This window comes from Nomascus leucogenys, chromosome 12 (assembly GCF_006542625.1).
Source record: "Nomascus leucogenys isolate Asia chromosome 12, Asia_NLE_v1, whole genome shotgun sequence".
Taxonomy (NCBI): Eukaryota; Metazoa; Chordata; class Mammalia; order Primates; family Hylobatidae; genus Nomascus; species Nomascus leucogenys.
In genome coordinates, this window is record NC_044392.1 from 22,608,927 (window position 1) to 22,627,340 (window position 18,414).

The window sequence follows — 18,414 nt, forward strand, 5'->3', positions numbered from 1 at the left end:
TCAAAAAATTCATCTTATCTGCTACTGTTTTTGTCTTCATTCTTGGTCAGTGAAAGTTTGTGTGCCTTCTTGGGGGAATATCTCATAGTAGGATCTCAATAAATACTGAATGGAAGAATGTATGGATAATTTGTAGTATTTTGTAATAGTAAGATATAGATGGCTTGATGTGAAGAACTTAAGCTATATTGAAAACTGTTGAATAATTTACCTTACATAATTTTTAAAAGAAGTTATTAAAACTTATTAGCTTCTTAGAGAATATACAGTCAGATAAAGTAGAATTCTGGCAAGATAAATGTTTATAAAATACTTGAAAATGCCTAAACTGAAAATTTGTAATGTTAATTTCTCCTATTACTACCTGACAAATTTCTAATTAAACTGATAAAAGTTATTGAATGACTAATTGGTGAAAAGTGTTTTTAATAAAATTAAACATTAAGCTTAGGAATTTTCTCAATTTGAGTTTTATTATTTTGGGTTTTAACTTTTTTAATCATGATAATTTACTTTGTACAAGTGGCTATTCTGTTTTGCTTTATTTTTGTTGTAGCCTGCAAATGTAGCAATAGAAAAAAACATGCCTTTTCTTAATTGTGATAATATATTTCTGTTATCTAGTTTCTTTACATGAGTGAAAATCAGTCTTCTCTTATCCCATCTTAAATCTTTGATCTACCTCTATAGCAGTGAATAATGGAAGATAAGTTAATTTGATATCTAAGTTACCTAATTTATAGTAGTCATTTCATTTTGTTCAAAAATAAACCATTCCCATCCCACACACTTGCATTTGGGCGTGTACAGTACATCTGAATCATCCAGACATGTCTGTCTTAACCAATGAGGAAAGTGACATAGACTATAGCTACTGGATAACACTGTGACATTTACTTGCTCTTCCCACAGGCTTTTGTGTTCTTTTGTTTTTGCCTTTATCCCTTATCTTGTTCCCCCTCATTTAGTTCCTTTACTCTTTATGATTCAAAATATGTTCATTCTTAGCTTCAGAAAAATGTTAGGATGTTTTTCTCTTTGAAAAAGTTTTCCTTTTGTTTGGTGCTAGTGGGTAGAATGGTGTTTAAGTGGATATCCTGTGCAGACAGATTGTGCAGGAAATTGACCCTAAGTTCTTTGAGAACAAAAGAGGAGTGGGAAGAAAGAAGAAAGGAAGGAAATAAGATCTTTTGACTCAACCAAAAAGACCGTAAAACCAGAGACGGGAAGAAGGGGAATGGGGAATAAAAAGGATTGTTTTCTAAATTGTGGTTCTTTTAGTACTTTGGCCTCAAAAATTACTTTTATCCTATAGTTATTACTTTGCATATTTCAGAAATATAATATTGCTTGGCCTGCATATATCTTTTAAATTTACATAAAATCGTGCTGTACATCTCATTCTGTTTTCTCCTTTTGTCAGATAACACAACTTTCAGGAAGTTGACTTGTCTTTAAGAGTCCTCTTTTGGGTTCAGAGTTCCCCCTTATTATAAACATGTCCTTGCGTATTGACAGTCTGTCACTCTACTGTCATCAGTGCAGAATTCCTATTAATCTAATTTTTTTTTTTTTTTAAAGACAGGGTTTTGTTCTGTTGCCTAGATTGGAGTGCAATGGTGTGATCTTGGCTCACTGCAGCCTCAACCTCCCAGGCTCAGACAATCCTATCTCAGCCTCCTGGGTAGCTGGGACTACAGTTGTGTGCCACTATGCCCAGCCAAAATTTAATTTTTTTTTTTTTTTTTGAGACAGAGTCTTGCTTTGTCACCCAAGTTGGAGTGCAGCAGTCTGATCTCAGCTCACTACAACCTCCGCCTCCCGGGTTCAAGCAATTCTCCTTCCTCAGCCTCCCAAGTGCTTGGGATTACAGGCACCCACCACCACGCCCAGAGTTTTGCCATGTTGGCCAGGCTGGTCTCGAACTCCTGACCTCAGGTGATCCACCTCGGCCTCCCAAAGTGCTGGGATTACAGGCGCGAGTCACCACACCCAGCCCAATTTTTAAATTTTTTATAGCGATGAAGTCTCATGATTTTGCCCAGGCTGGTCTTGAACTCCTGGCCTCAAGTGATCCTCCCGCCTTGGCTTCTCAAAGTGCTGAGATTATAGGTATGAGCTACTGTGCCTGGCCTGTGTTCATCCAGTTTAAATGTTTATCTAATTTTAAGTCTGAAACCTTGCCAGACTCTAGAGTTTTGTTTTATATTCTGTCCTCTCATAGCATCCTCTGTGAGTAAGGACGTATACATAGTTCATTCATTCAGCTTTTTGAGAGCCTCTTATATGTAGACACTGTTCTGGAGTCACTGTTCAGTGAACAAAACAGACAAAAATCCTGGTCCTCATAAAACTTACATTTTAGCAGGGAGACTTAGATACATGAATATAATAATAAATAAGTAAATTATACACTATGGTGGTAGTAAGGGCTATGGAGATAAAATAAATCAGGAAAGGAGTCAGTGGGGGATGTGAGAGTGTTATCAGGAATAGATGTACTTTAAAATGGAATAATAAGAGAATGCCATACTGAGAAGGTAACATTTGGTGAAATGTCATGGGGAAGAGTGTTTTAGGCAAAAGGAAAAGCCAGCGCAAAGGTCCTGAGGCAGAAGTGTGCCTGCTTTGTTCAAGCAATAGCATTGATATCAGTGGCCAGAATGAGGTAGAGGAATAGTAGCAGGAGATGCTGGGCAAGACCAATTGTGAAGGACCTTGCAGGGCCTTTAAGGATTTTAGCTTTTACTCTAAAATGGGGAACCTTTGAAGAGTCTTGAACAGAGGAGTAGCAATCTGACTTATGCTCTGAAAGATGGCTGGTATGTTGAGAATAAACAGCAGGGAACAAGCACGGAAGCATGGAAATCAGGAGTCTAGTGAAATAGTCTACATCAGTGGTCCCAACCTTTTTGGCACCAGGGACCAGTTTCATGGAAGTCAATTTTTTCACAGACTGGGGTGGGGAGCGGTGGTTTCACATGAAACTGTTCCACCTCATATCATCAGGCATTAGATTATCATGAGGAGCATTCAACCTAGATCCCTTGCATGAGCAGTTCACAGTAGGTTTTGGCTCCTGTGAGAATCAAATGCCTCCACTAATCTGATGGGAGGTGGAGCTCAAGCGGTAATGCTCGCTGGCCTGCTGCTGGCCCGCTGCTCGCCCGCTGCTCACCTGCTGCTGTGTGGCCCAGTTCCTAACAGGCCACAGACCTGTCTGTGGCCCAGGGGTTGGGGTCCCCTTATCTAGATGATGGTGGTCACGAAGTGGTACTGAATGAGAAGTGGTTAGATTCTGGATATATTTTTGAAGGCAGTGCCAATAGAATTTCTGAGTGGATTGGATGTTGTATGTGAGAGCAAGAAGGGAGCCATGAAGGATTCCATGGTTTTTGGCCTCAACGTTTGAAAAGATGGAATTGCCATTAACTGAAATGGGGAATTCTGTGAGAGAAACAAATTTGGAGGGAAAGATGGATCATAGTTTTGCATATTGAGTCCCGATGGTGTTATTAGTGCTTTCTCATCTTTATATTCTGAAGCCCAGCCCAATGCCTTGCATGTGGTATTCACTCAAATTACTAGAGATTTCTTTTTCCCCAATAAACATTTAAAATAATTAAACAGGCTGGGCACGGTGGCTCGTGCTTGTAATCCCAGTACTTTGGGAGGCCAAGGCAGGTGGATCGCTTGAGCTCAGGAGTTTGAGACCAGCCTGGACAACGCGGCGAGACCTTGTCTCAATAATAATAATAATAATTAAACAATATCTGACAGCATTGGAAAACTCTCCTAAACTGGCAACATTTTGGAGCTTGAGAAGACCCCTGGGTCATTCTCCGGGGCTGTAATCAAAGTAACTGAGTTATCAGCATGATTAATATACAGGCAGGGGGCAGGTTTCATAGTGAGGTTTAATGCTGTGTGCTTAAAACACCCCAGCTGTTTTCAGAAATACAAGAAATCTTAAGTTGCATTGTAGATTCCCTGAGCATCCATCCTGAGGGCTTGGGCTGTTCCAGATGCAGCAGGCGCTGACATGGGAGGAGCTGGCACCACCTGATAGCAGAGGGGTTCATGGAGGCATCAGTTTAATCAATCACCCTTCTTAAACTTGCTGTGGATGTAAGGCACCCGGTCCAGAATTGGCCTCCAGTCAGTGACCCACAGCAGCTCCACAGTGCCCATGGCGCCCCTTATGTCCACTGTGGGAATCTAGTTCTTGGCCAGCTCCTGGTTGTGTGAGCCCAGGAAGCTGCTCAATATTGCATCACCATCCTCACCCTCAGGGTGATCAAATTACTGTTTTGTAAACTTTAAAATTTAATATACTGAGTTTCACAAAGTAAGGTATAACTATATCACATGTGCTGGTTTTGTCCTGATAGGGGTTAAGAGTTGGCTTCTGCTTATTACTATTTCTAACTTGGTCGTTGATAGTACCAAAGTTCTTTTTATTGTTGAGTTTTTCTCATAATTTCAAACAAGCAGAACTTTTCCTGTACTACAAATAATTAAATATACTTAAACTGATAATCATTAAACAGTATTTATAAACATTGTAATGTGTTACCAGTGTCACTGGCAAAAAAAAATATATGTATATATTTATAAGTGTGGATTATTTAGTGTTCAGTAATGGATGCTAATAAATATGGATATTTTCTGTACTTTTTTGGCATTTTTTCATTTTAATAAAGGATTGGCATTTTGTAGCCCAGTGGAAATTCTGCTAGAGTAGATAATTTTTGCATTAGAATAAAGACAAATATGATATATGAAACCGGTTTGAAGAATGTTTTTTACAATATGGATTTTTGTTGATTTGGTCATCCCAAATTGGCTATCTTGGTATAGAATACAGCTGTTCCCATTCACTATAATTCTGCATTTAAATAAGGAACAACATAACTACTTTAACTTTTCATGATATCAGAACTTTTTTTTATCATAATCTTAATGTAAAACAAAATTGAATTAACTGGAATTTTAAATATATATTCTTTTTGAGAGAAGGGAATATGAAACTCTGAAACTGGAGAATTACAGAGCCAATCTACAACAGGAATTTCTGTGTGTATATCATGTAGAAGTTATGAAGCCTTTTTTTTTTTTTTTTTTTTTTGAGACAGGGTCTCACTCTGTCACCCAGGCTGCAGTACAGCGGCGATCTCGGCTCAGTGCAACCTCCACCTCCCAGGCTCAAGCAATTCTCCTGCCTCAGCCTCCCAAGTAGCTGGGATTATAGGCACGTGCCACCACGCCTGGCTAATTTTTGTATTTTTAATAGAGATGGGGTTTTTCACTATGTTGGTCAGGCTGGTCTCAAACTCCTGACCTCAGGTGATCTACCCACCCAGTCTCCCAAAGTGCTGGGATTACAGGCCTGAGCCACTGTGCCTGGCTGAAGCCAATTTTTAAATACTGTTTAATGTGATTTTAAGGTTAAGATACATGTTGTTTCCTGTCACTTGCATGTTTGTGTAATTGGCATTTATTTAGCTAACAGTTATTAAACACATATTATGTAACTTTTGATAGGAAAAGAATGCCATTCCAGATACAAGGAACAGGTTATGATATTTGGGGAACAAACATACGTAGAATGTATTATTAATATAGAGATAAAGATAGAGTATTAATGCAGCAATTGTGATGCTTTTGAGAGCACAGAGGGGAGGTTCAGTAGCCCCCATTATCCAGTTTTGCTTTATGCAGTTTCAGTTACTGGCATTCCACCCCAGTCTGAAAGTATTAAGATATTTTGAGGGAAAAAAGAGATACCACATTCACATAAATTTTATTACAGTATGTTGTTATAATTGTTCATTTTATTATTAATCTCTTTCAGAGCCTAACTTATAAATTAAATTGTATCATGGTTATGTATATGTAGGAAAAACATAGTATATAGTGGGTTTGGTACTATCCTGATTTTAAGCATCCACTGGGGGTCTTGGAACATATTCCTCATGGATAAGGGGGACTACTATATATTGGAGCTGAGTATTACAAGTAGAAATCAGCCAGTCAAAAGAAAAGTGGGGTGAGAACCCATTCCAGTTAGTCTGGACTGTGTGAACCAAGGCCAGAAGGTGGGAAGCAGCATGGTGTACATTAAAGTTTACAATCTGAGGTATGGAGTCGGGAGAGGAGAAGCTGGAGAAGTAGGTAGAGACCTGATCATGAAAGGCCTTTGAAGGCCATGAAATGGAGACTTTAGTTTGATGTTAAACTATTGAAGAAGCTTAAGAAAAGTGACGTGGTCAATTTTTTTCTTAAATAGATCACTTTGCCAGCTGTGTGGAGGATGGATTTGAGGGAGACAAGACTGGAGGCAGTAGTCCAGGTGAGAGATGTTGAGATGTTGCGGATTTGAACTAAGGCATTGGCAGTAGAGATGGAGAACAGGGAATGGATTTGAAAGTAAATGGAACCACAAATTCAAGAGTTTTTCCTTTCATATATGATAAAACCATTTTTATATTAAAAATAAGTTGGCCTGGCTGGGTATGGTGGCTCACGCCTGTAATCTCAGCACTTTGGGAGGCCAAGGTGGGCAGATCACAAGGTCAGGAGTTCAAGACCAGCCTGGCCAACATGGCGAAACTTCATCTCTACTAAAAATACAAAACTTAGCTGGGCTTGGTGGCGTGCACCTGTAATCCCAGCTACTCGGGAGGCTGAGGCAGTAGAATTGCTTGAACCTGGGAGGCAAAGGTTGCAGTGAGCAGAGATTGCACCACTGCACTCCAGCCTGGGCAACAAAACAAGACTCTATCTCGGTGGTGGGGGAGGGGCACGGGCGGGGAATAAGTTGGCCGGGTGTGGTGGCTCACGCCTGTAATCCCAGCACTTTGGGAGGCTGAGGCGGGTGGATCACCTGAGGTCAGGAGTTTGAGACCAGCCTGGCCAACATGGTGAAATCCTGTCTCTACTAAAAATACAAAAAAATTAGCTGGGTATGGTGGCAGGCGCCTGTAATCCCAGCTACTTGGGAGGCTGAGGCAGGAGAATCACGCTTGAACTCGGGAGGCAGAGGTTTCAGTAAGCCAAGATCACGCCATTGCACTCCAGCCTGGGCAACAAGAGCGAAACTCCATCTCAAAATAATAATGATAATAATAATAATAATAAGTGGAAGAAGAGAGACATAAAAGTGTTGTTATATGACATAGACATTTGGATAGTTTGCCTTTGTAAACAGGCACTAAAAATAGTCTGATCAAGAAAATCGATAGTGGAAAAACTGTGTTTTTTATATAATCGATCTGGGCTGTGAGAAGCAGGTGATCTTTAAGATGGTATAGGGATCACCTGTGCTATGTACCATGAATAAATTTAGAAACTGTAAAGGCTTGAGGAAAAAACAGGTTGTAAAAGGCTTGGACCACTTTGAGTAGAAACTCAATAAATGCCCGATGATAGTAATGTTTTCTAGGCTCTTCAATTAAGTTATTGATATTTACAAAAAATCACTGCTCAGGAAAACAAAATAGAGTTTAAAAAAGTCATTCAGGCCGGGTGTGGCCATGTTTCTTTTGTTGTTTTTTAAAACAAAAAAAGATTATTTTTCGCCATGTTGGCCAAAAAAAGATATTTTTCTAAAAGCACTTTTTAAATAATTTTTCTATACTTAAACAGAGGGCCTGGATTTATACAATATTACCTAATTCTGAAAAATAATCCCTGTTGTCTTTTCTAGTTTGTTTTCTGTGGAGAGAAAAAGGAATAAGGGTAGTTTGGGTGGACTTGTAAGAAACTTATAATCATTTCTTCCTTAAAACTCCAACCACTACTATAACAAAATATCCTATATGTTTTATAAAGCTAGTAACCATTTCTCTTTGAGATTCTTTTTTCCATTTTGAGAAAACTGCGTTTCCTATTAGTTTATGTCTGATTTTGGTAAGTGCATATAAATCACGGCTAAACTCTCATTTTGTGGTCTTTTCTCTGACTACCTTGTTTTACATTTTCAACAAGTAAATTGCTTCCTCATGCTTAGGAGACACAGTGCCTATTTGCTCATTCTTCATAACACTTTATACTATACAATTCTTTCCTACTCTGGAGCCAGCAGCTGAAATACTGTGTATATACTGAATTCAAACAAATGTTTTGCTGTTGAACTCACCGTGAATTCCCTTCCCTTCTTATGTCTTTCAGAAGCTTTGCATCGTCCCTATGGTTGTGATGTTGAACCCCAGGCACTAAATGAGGCTGTCAGGTGGAGCTCCAAGGAGAACTTGCTCGGAGCCACCGAGAGTGACCCTAATCTCTTCGTTGCACTTTATGATTTTGTAGCAAGTGGTGATAACACACTCAGCATCACTAAAGGTGAGGCTTCTAAGTAACATCCTTTCACTTTTCAGTTTTCATTAATGATTAAGAGATAAAGGGGCCTGGCCAGGCGCGGTGGCTCACACCTATAATCTCAGCACTTTGGGAGGCCGAGGCGGGCAGATCACCTGAGGTCAGGAGTTTGAGACCAGCCTGGCCAACATGGTGAAACCCTGTCTCTAATAAAAATATGAAAAAAATTAATCGGGCGTGGTAGCACATGCCTGTAGTCCCAGCTACTCAGGAGGCTGAGGCATGAGAATCGTTTGAACTCGGGAGGCAGAGGTTGCAGTGAGCCGAGATCACACCACTGCACTCCAGCCTGGGCGAGAGAGTGAGACTCCATCTCAAAAAAAAAAAAAAAAAAAAATTATCCTGAAATACATTTTTTTTCCCCAGCAGTGGCTTTCATACGTTCAAAAGGCAAGAATAAGCTTAGGCAGACAAGCTATCCAGTTCATGTACACCAGGATAATCCCCCCATAATCCTATTTCTTTCTCATAAAAGTTACTTTTTTTGCCCTTGCGTGCGTGTGCGCGTGCGCGCGCGCGCACACGCACACACGCACACACGCACACACACACACAAAATCAATAATGGGTGATTTTATTTGGTCATGTTCTTAATGTTCCCTTTTATAAGAATTTACCACGGAAATAAACTACCACTCTCTTGAGAATATTACTATAATGGAAATCAAATAAACCTTTCCTACCATTCCTTTCACTGATGTATATAAAGACAAACAATAGACATTTATGTTGTCTAGGCCAGTGCTACTCAGAAATGGTCCACAACAAGGTAAGATGCTTATGCCAGAATGTGAAACACTGGACTACTATCTTCATGCAGAAAGCCTTGCTCCAAAAGGTAAAACTATTAGCTGAACTAAATAATAAATAGTGTGCTTAGTGACGTAGTTGGTTTACATTTGGTTGAAGTTCTTAATCTCACTGTGGACTAGTAATGAATGAACAGTCCTCAGATAGGCAGTCAAGTTCGCAGACATTCAGAGTAGCAGTGAGGTCTGGCAACATGGCTCATCTTAGCCACAGTTCAATTGCAATAGGTATGACCAGGCACGGTGGCTCACGCCTGTAATCTAGCACTTTGGGAAGCCGAGGCTGGTGGATTGTCTGAGCTCAGGAGTTTGAGACCAGCCTGGGCAACATGGTGAAACCCTATCTCTACTAAAATACAAAAGACATTAGCCGTGTGTAGCGGCATATGCCTGTAGTCCTAGCTACTCGGGAGGCTGAGGCAGGAGAATTGCTTGAACTGGGGAGGCGGAGGTTGCATTGAGCTGAGATGGTGCCACTGCACTCCAGCCTGGGCGACAGAGTGAGATGCCGTCTCTTAAAAAAACAAAAACAGGCCGGGCGCGGTGGCTCACGCTTGTAATCCCAGCACTTTGGGAGGCCGAGGCGGGCGGATCACGAGGTCAGGAGATCGAGACCACGGTGAAACCCCGTCTCTACTAAAAATACAAAAAATTAGCCGGGCGTGGTGGTGGGCGCCTGTAGTCCCAGCTACTCGGAGAGGCGGAGGCAGGAGAATGGCGTGAACCCGAGAGGCGGAGCTTGCAGTGAGCCGAGATTGCGCCACTGCACTCCAGCCTGGGCGGCAGAGCGAGACTCCATCTCAAAAAACAAAACAAAACAAAACCAAAAGAATAGGTGTATAGTGAGTCTAACCTTCGTGGTAGTTGCATGTGCTGGCCAACTGTATATAGGGCAGAATTAAAATTGAAAGTAAAAGTGCATCATCTCCTAGTGTCAGTTTTACTTCCTGCTTCTGGGTAGTTTTGGGGACAGGATGATACATGTTATGTATGTGGGGGTTGTGTTTATGCAGTTGTAGGAACATTTTACGTAAAGTTTGAGGATAGAACAAAAGATGTCAAAGAATTTTTTTTTTTGAGACAGAGTCTCGCTTTGTCACCCAGGCTGGAGTGCAGTGGCACAATCTCGGCTCACTGCAAGCTCTGCCTCCTGGGTTCAAGGGATTCTGCTGCTTCAGCCTCCTGAGTAGCTGGGATTACAGGCACGCACCACCACGCTGGGTTAATTTTTGTATTTTTAGTAGAGACAGGGTTTCACCCATGTTGGTCAGGATGGCCTCGAACTCCTGACCTGTGATCTGCCTGCCTCAGCCTCCCAAAGTGCTGGGATTACAGGCGTGAGCCACCACGCCCAGCCAGAAAGTTTATATTGTGTAGTAGTCTCTTTGGACTGCAATATACTTGATTTTACCTTTACTGATTCTTCACTGGAGAAATTTGTGAAGTAATGACTCAGAAATTCTTTCATAGGTAATTTTTCCTGTTGTTTTTTCAAGATGGCCCAGTCATCAAGGAAACATTGATAAAGACTGTTGATTCCTCAGTTATCAGTTATGACTGGCCTTTATCTTATGACCAACAGTGGTTTCTCTTAAAATCCACAGAATGCCAAATTTTTATATCAGGTTCTCACTAATTTAAAATGATGTCATACTAAAGCTATTTTATTATTTTAAAAGACAAGAAAATATATTTAAAAAATAAAGCAACACTTTAGTTTTTGATTGAAAATGATATTTTGCTTGAATTTTTTTTTTTTAAAGTTCTACCAGCCAAGCGCAGTGGCTCATCCCTGTAATCTCAGCACTTCGGGAGGTTGAGGCAGGAAGATTGCTTGAGCCTAGCAGTTCAAAACCAGCCTAGGCAATGTAGTGAGACCCCTGTCTCTACAAAAAATTTAAAAATTAGCCAAGGGCAGTGGCATGCACCTGTAGACCCAGGTACTTGGGGGCCTGAGGTCTGAGGATCACTTGAGCCTGAGAAGTTGAGGTTACAGTGAGCTGTGTTTGCACCACTGCACTGCTGCGTGGCGACAGAGGGAGACCTGTTTCAAAACAAACAAAAAAGTTCTCTCTAGGGTTGCTCTGCCAGTTTGGCCAATATTTGAATCCATACTAGTCATCCCCCTGTCAGTTTCCATGGTAGTCAAAACTTCCAGGGTAGAAAAATTTTCCTGATAACTGACAAAAAAAGAGAACAACAAACAAAAAATCCTGGGGTCTTTGACTGTATCTTAATTATGATAGCCTGTCATTACCAATTCTTTTCAAGGAAGCAACAATATTAAAAAATGTATATATAGATATATATATACAAAGTACTAATATTCTTTGTTTTTAGTTCATGTGGACTAATAGAGAAAAGCTATAGAGCAACAGGTTTTCTTCAGTTTTTCTAGCAGGATTCTTTTTTTTTCTTCCTGTAAATATGATTGGCTAGTATTGGCGCACTTATGCATATCCACCGCTACACCAGACTCACTCTTATCTGTATATATGTATATTTTATGTACCCATAGGTGTATATATGTACATATACTCTTGTGTTTTTTCTCATTATCTCATATCCATGTGTCTAAGGTGAGATGGTGTCTAATAGAAAGTTATTCTATGGAATCGTTTCTGAAGACCACTAAAAAAGGACAGATGGTTACAAGGATAATTATTGTTAATTCTCCTAAAAACTTTTGCCTGATACTTCTGCCCATGTGCCTTTTTTTTTTTTTTTTTTTTTTGGCAGTCTCACTCTGTCTCCCAGGCTGGAGTACAGTGGTACAGTCTTGGCTCACTGCAACCTCAGCTTCCCGGGTTCAAGCAATTCTCCTGCCTCAGCCTCCCGAGTAGCTGGAATTACAGGCATGCGCCACCACGACTGGCTAGTTTTTTTGTATTTTTGGTGGAGACGAGGTTTCACCATGTTGGCCAGGCTGGTCTCGAACTCCTGACCTTAGGTGATCTGCCCCTCTCAGCCTCCCAAAGTGCTGGGATTACAGGGGGGGACACCACGCTCAGCCATGGCCATGTGCTTTTGATTGACTTGGCTTCCTTCTACTTTCTGACACTGAAGAAGTAGATGTGAACGCTGTAGGAAGCCTTGCATCTCTTAGAGATAAGAGCCTGAGGCACTACAAGGATTCTTTAGATTAACATTTATTTATCACTAGTGATATCTCTTTCACTTTTTCTGTTTTGCCAAAGAAACCTAATTTGTGCTGCAAGTATCGGGGCAAGTTATATGTTGAAGTCTGAACTTGATGTTCACAATTTTAATAGAAAAATTAAGATCATTGAAGTTGACAGCAAAGATACACTGAGTGACTTGGGTTTTGGTTTCCAACTTCAGAGTGAGCTTGCCATTCCACACACTGATTTTAATGTGGAATGGAAAGGAATGATTCATTCTTTGTGGGAACCAGGAAGGAAATAAGAAAGCTATAGCTATTTTTAAACTTGCATTCTGGAAGGGATTGTGTTTTGGGAGTCCTAACTGCCCATTCCCTCACCCCACTAGTTTTCTTGCTGAAAACTCTGTGGTCCGTGTTTTTTTTGTTTGTTCATTTTTTGTTTTTGTTTTTGTTTTTTTCCATCAGTGGTTTTGTTGCCTTGGTGCCAAGTGAAATTTCGAAGTCACTTTGTATCTCACATGTCTTATCCCTAATCCTTGATTGTTGTTAACATTGAATCATATATGAGATACATTCCTTGATAAACTGTTTTGAGGGAAAGTGAATTTTCTTCTTTTGAAGAGTGAACACCGTGTCCTTTTCCAGCCATTTTAGTAACCTGTCTGCCATACATAGAATTTCCCAAGGATATTTTTTAAGTTGTATATAGACTTTTAAAACCCTGTAGTAAATGCCAGAAAACCATTTCTTACCATACTTCTGTGGTTAAGCTAAAAGCTAAAGAGAGCAATCAGGATATGATAAACAGCCAAGTTTGTTTTCATTATTTAAAAAAAAATTTTGGCATAAAAGTTCTAGATTCTTTTTTTTTTTTAAGTGAGTTTAAAGTTTGACAGTACACTGCTTCAGTTCAAATAAAGTCTTAACATCGTTTCTTTCATCCTGTGATGACCTTATGGCTAGGTGAAAAGCTACGAGTCCTTGGTTACAACCAGAATGGCGAGTGGAGTGAAGTTCGTTCTAAGAATGGGCAGGGCTGGGTGCCAAGCAACTACATCACCCCAGTGAACAGCCTGGAAAAACACTCCTGGTACCATGGACCTGTGTCACGCAGTGCAGCTGAGTATCTGCTCAGCAGTCTAATCAATGGCAGCTTTCTGGTGCGAGAAAGTGAGAGTAGCCCTGGGCAGCTGTCCATCTCGCTCAGGTACGAGGGACGTGTGTATCACTACAGGATCAATACCACCGCAGATGGCAAGGTAAGACTCCCTGGTCACCACCTTTAAGCATGGACTGGCTGCTCTGTGAAATAATATTCAACATGATTGAAGTGAAATAATAGATTTTATGTCTGACATGAAATAAAATATTCACTAGCTTTGTGAGTTTGGGCTTTTTGGCATGTTAGAGCTTGTTCTCTTGAAAAGGATATGGTAATAGAAATTTAAAAATAGTATTATATTAATATTTTACAGATGAGCTAGATTTGAAGGTGAAGAATGAAGGGAACTGCTCTATAAGTTAGCTGTTCTGATAATCAATACACAAATACACACCCAGTGCACTGGTATAGAATTTATCAGTTAACATTGTATCATTGAAAATTAGAATAATATCTACCAGAAAGTTCACAGTGGAAGAATTTAGACTTTTGAGCCTGGTGTCGATCATTAATGTATATTAACTGAAATGGATCATTCAGTCATTGAACAGTTTCTATATTGGGAACACCAACCATGTTAGTTAGAATGGATGTGTTACAGTGTGTTTACACATTATAAACTGCAGAGCATGAGCTTATGTCCATTGTTTATCTGTTGAGCAGTAAATTTAGGTTGAATTATTTCTTCTATTCTCCTCTATGTGATAGGCAAGCTGTGGGGGAAGCACAGGCTTTGGAGCAAGCAGATCTGATTGTGACCTTACATAAGTCTCAATTTCCCTGTCTGTAATTAGATCCCACTTTATTGGGTTGTTGTAAGGATTAAGTGAAGTAATTTCTGTAAAACATAATGACAAAGTAGGAAATAAGTAAATTTTTGATTTTCTTTCACTTTTGCACCAGCATACAGACCTAGTATGTTTCCTCTTGACCAAACAGAACAGAATCAGATGTGTAATAATATAAGAGTGACTCAGCAGTTCTAGTTATTTACCTAATAGAAATGAGTGCATATATGTGCCAGAAGACATGTATAGGAATGTTCATAGCAGCATTGCTTGTGATAGCCAAAAACTAGAAACAGCCACAGAGCTAACAACAGTAGAATGGATTAATAAATTGTGGTATATTCATAAAATGCAATTTCATTCAACAACAGAAACGAACACAGTACTGCTACACACAACACCATCAGGTAAAACTATGGCCCTCCAGCCATCTGCTTTTTTTTGTAAATAACATTTTATTGGAATACAGCCACACCCATTTGTCCATGTATTGTCTATGGTTTCTATTACTAGGCAGCGCTGAGTAGTTCACAATTCTGACACACTATGGCCACAGCCTAAAATATTTATTATCTGGCCCTTATGAAGAGTTTGCTGGCCCCTACTCTAGATGAGTGTTAGCTGACTCAACAACTTCAGCAAAGTTGAAGGATTAGTATTAGCTAGGGGATGAGGATGTGGGGAGTGGGAAGGACTCCTAATGGATATGAGGTGATGAGAATGTTCTAGAGTTAGATAGTGGTGATGGTTGGACAACTTTGAGAATATGCTGAAAACCACTAAATTGTATACCTTAAAATGATGAATTTTATGGTATGTGAAATATAATGCAATTTTTAAAAGTTGGGTGGAAGAAAGCAGACATAAAACAATACATACTGTGTGATTCTGTTTGTATATAGTTCAGAAGCAGAGGCCAGGCACGGTGGCTCACACCCGTAATCCCAGCACTTTGGGAGGCTGAGGCAGGCCTCATCACTGGAGGTCAGGAGGTCAGCCCCACAAACACGGTGAAACCCTATCTCTACTACAAATACAAAAATTGGACTGGCATGGTGGCACGTGCCTGTAATCCCAGTTACTCAGGAGGCTGAGGCAAGAGAATTGGTTGAACCCAGGAGGTGGAGGTTGTAGTGAGCCAAGATCGTGCCACTGCACTCCAGCCTGGGCAACAGAGCGAGACTCTGTCTTAAAAAAAAAAGAAAAGAGGAAGAAGCTAATCTAAGACGTTAGAAGTCAGCATAGTGGCTGTCTTTGCAAGGGTAAATAGCTGGAGAGCATAAGGGAGGCTTCTGGGGTGCTGATCATGTTATAATTCTTGGTGTAGGTGATGTTTACATGGGTAAGTTTACTTTGTAAAAATTATCAATTTTCTGTTTATGAATTGTATACTTTATACACTAAAACAAAAGCTTCTTTTTTTTTTCTTTTGAGACGGAGTCTTGCTGTGTCACCCAGGCTGGAGTGCAGTGGCGCAATCTCGGCTTACTGCAAGTTCCACCTCCCAGGTTCACGCCATTCTCCTGCCTCAGCCTCCTCAGTAGCCGGGACTACAGGCGCCTACCACCACACCCGGCTATTTTTTTTTATTTTTAGTAGAGACGGTGTGTCACCATGTTAGCCAGGATGGTCTCGATCTCCTGACCTTGTGATCTGCCTGCCTTGGCCTCCCAAAGTGCTGGGATTACAGGCGTGAGCCACTGCGCCCAGCCAGAAGCGTCTTTAAAAAAAATAAATAAATAACAGGCTAGGCATGGTGGCTCATGCCTGTAATCCCAACACTTGGGGAGGCCAAGGTGGGTAGATCACTTGAGCCCGGGAGTTCGAGACCAGCCTGAGGAACATAGTGAAACCTCATCTCTACAAAAAATTTTAAAAATTAGCTGGGCATGGTGGCATATGTCTGTGGTCCTAGCTACTCAGGAAGCTGAGGCAGGAGGATCACCTGAACCTGGGAGGTCAAGGCTGCAGTGAGTCATGATTGTGTCACTGCACTCCAGGCTGGGCAACCGAGTGAGACCCTTATTTCTCAAAAATAAATAAAAATTAAAGTTCCCTTGGGAGAGAAGGCCAGAGAATTCCCTCTTACTTTACATTTCTTATTGCTTAGCAAATTAACAACTATTTTGTAAGCAATTCTGTGAAATCCAGTGTGGCTCTTTTCTTTTTTTTAGTTGGAGTCTTGCTCTGTCACCCAGGCCAAAATTCAGTGGCGTGATCTCAGCTCACTGCAACCTCCACCTTCCAGGTTCAAGCAATCCTTCCACCTCAGCCTCCCAAGTAGCTGGGACTACAGGCACGCACCACCATGCTTAGCTAATTTTTGTGTTTTTAGTAGACAGGGGGTTTCACCATGATGGCCAGGCTGGTCTCAACTCTTGACCTCAAGTGACCTGCCCACCTCAGCCTCCCAAAGTGCTGGGATTACAGGTGTGAGCCACTGCGCCTGGCCACCGGTAAATTGTGGCCCTTTCTTTAATGGCCTAGACACTCAAATGCACATCGTAATTAAAATTATGAGATATTTGAATACTCTTACCAAAAAATCTAAACCAGTGGTTTTCAAGTTATGTTCTTTACAAGATTGAGGTGATATTTTGTAAATTTCTACAAGAGGCCAAGTCCTTGCTTGCCTACTTTGGTCAGGGTATCTCTTCTTTACCTATCTTCTGTAGTTGAGTCCACAGTCTTGTGGCTTAAAAGTATTTCAAGACTGGCCGGGCGTGGTGGTTCACACCTGTAATCCCAGCAATTTGGGAGACTGAGGCAGGCAGATCACTTGAGGTTAGGAGTTCCTGACCAGCCTGGCTAACATGGTGAAACCCCGTCTGTACTAAAAATACAAAGAAAAAAATTAGCCAGGCCTGATGGCGCATGCCTGTAATCCCAGGTACTTGGGAGGCTGAAGCAGGAGAATCACTTGAACCCGGGAGGTGGAGGTTGCAGTGAGCTGAGGTCGCCACACTGCACCCCAGCCTGGGCAACAGAGTGAGACTCTGTCTCCAAAAATATATATATATATATTTATATAATATATATATTTGAAAAAATATATATATATTTGGAAAAAAAAACACATATATTTGAAAATATATATATATATTTGAAGACCAATGAGCTTGATTATCCAGTGAGAGATCTTGGAAGGTTTTTCCCAAGACTACTTTAGGAAGAATAGGAAAGGCAGATTAAATAAGAATAAACTGAAGTTCTGTGTTTACCCTTGCAATCATCATTTAACTTTTTTATTTACCTCAATTAAGGTAAACTCTTGCTGGGTATAGTGGCCCAGTCTGTAATCTCAGCACCTTGGGAGGCCCAGGCAGGAGGATTGCTTGAAGCTGGCGTTTGAGACCTGCCTGGGCAATATAGTGAGACCCTGTCTGCAGAAATTTTTTTTTTTAAAGATAGCCTCCTATCTATATCTTCAGGCCAGTGAAATATGGGCTTTAAAAAAACATTCTTAGGCCAGGAGCGGTGGCTTGCGCTTGTAATCCCAGCACTTTGGGAGGCTGAGGCGGGCAGATCACGAGGTCAGGAGATCAAGAACACGGTGAAACCCCGTCTCTACTAAAAATACAAAAAATTAGCCGGGCGTGGTGGTGGGCGCCTGTAGTCCCAACTACTCAGAGAGGCCGAGGCAGGAGAATGGCGTGAACCCGGGAGGCGGAGCTTGCAGTGAGCCGAGATCACGCCACTGCACTCCAGCCTGGGCAACAGAGCAAGACTCCATCTCAAAAAAAAAAAAAAATTCTTAATCTCTTTTCAAGTTGTTTAACTTTTCTCCTTTTCTTACCAGGTATATGTGACTGCTGAGAGCCGCTTTAGCACCTTGGCAGAGCTTGTACACCATCACTCCACAGTGGCTGATGGGCTGGTGACAACATTACACTACCCAGCACCCAAGTGTAATAAGCCTACAGTCTATGGTGTGTCCCCCATCCACGACAAATGGGAAATGGAGCGAACAGATATTACCATGAAGCACAAACTTGGGGGCGGTCAGTATGGAGAGGTTTACGTTGGCGTCTGGAAGAAATACAGTCTTACAGTTGCTGTGAAAACATTGAAGGTGGGTTGCTGAGAATTACAGTTTTCAGGCATCTTTTTTTTTTTGTGCTCAATCACTTGGAAATATCAGCATGCCCTTCT

At 40.9% G+C, this 18,414-nt stretch overlaps 1 protein-coding gene across 2 annotated transcripts in view; it reads left to right on the top strand.

Annotated features, from left to right (window-relative positions):
• ABL2 (ABL proto-oncogene 2, non-receptor tyrosine kinase) overlaps nt 1-18,414 on the top strand; it is a 125,737-nt gene that overhangs the window by 85,709 nt on the left and 21,614 nt on the right. The window contains exons 2-5 of one of the 2 annotated variants that reach the window (XM_012511593.2): nt 6,290-6,352; nt 8,173-8,343; nt 13,276-13,571; nt 18,062-18,334. In XM_012511593.2, the coding sequence (XP_012367047.1) occupies nt 6,290-6,352; nt 8,173-8,343; nt 13,276-13,571; nt 18,062-18,334 (803 nt within the window). The remainder of the gene's footprint in view (nt 1-6,289; nt 6,353-8,172; nt 8,344-13,275; nt 13,572-18,061; nt 18,335-18,414) is intronic. The other variant, XM_012511595.2, reaches the window with a different exon arrangement.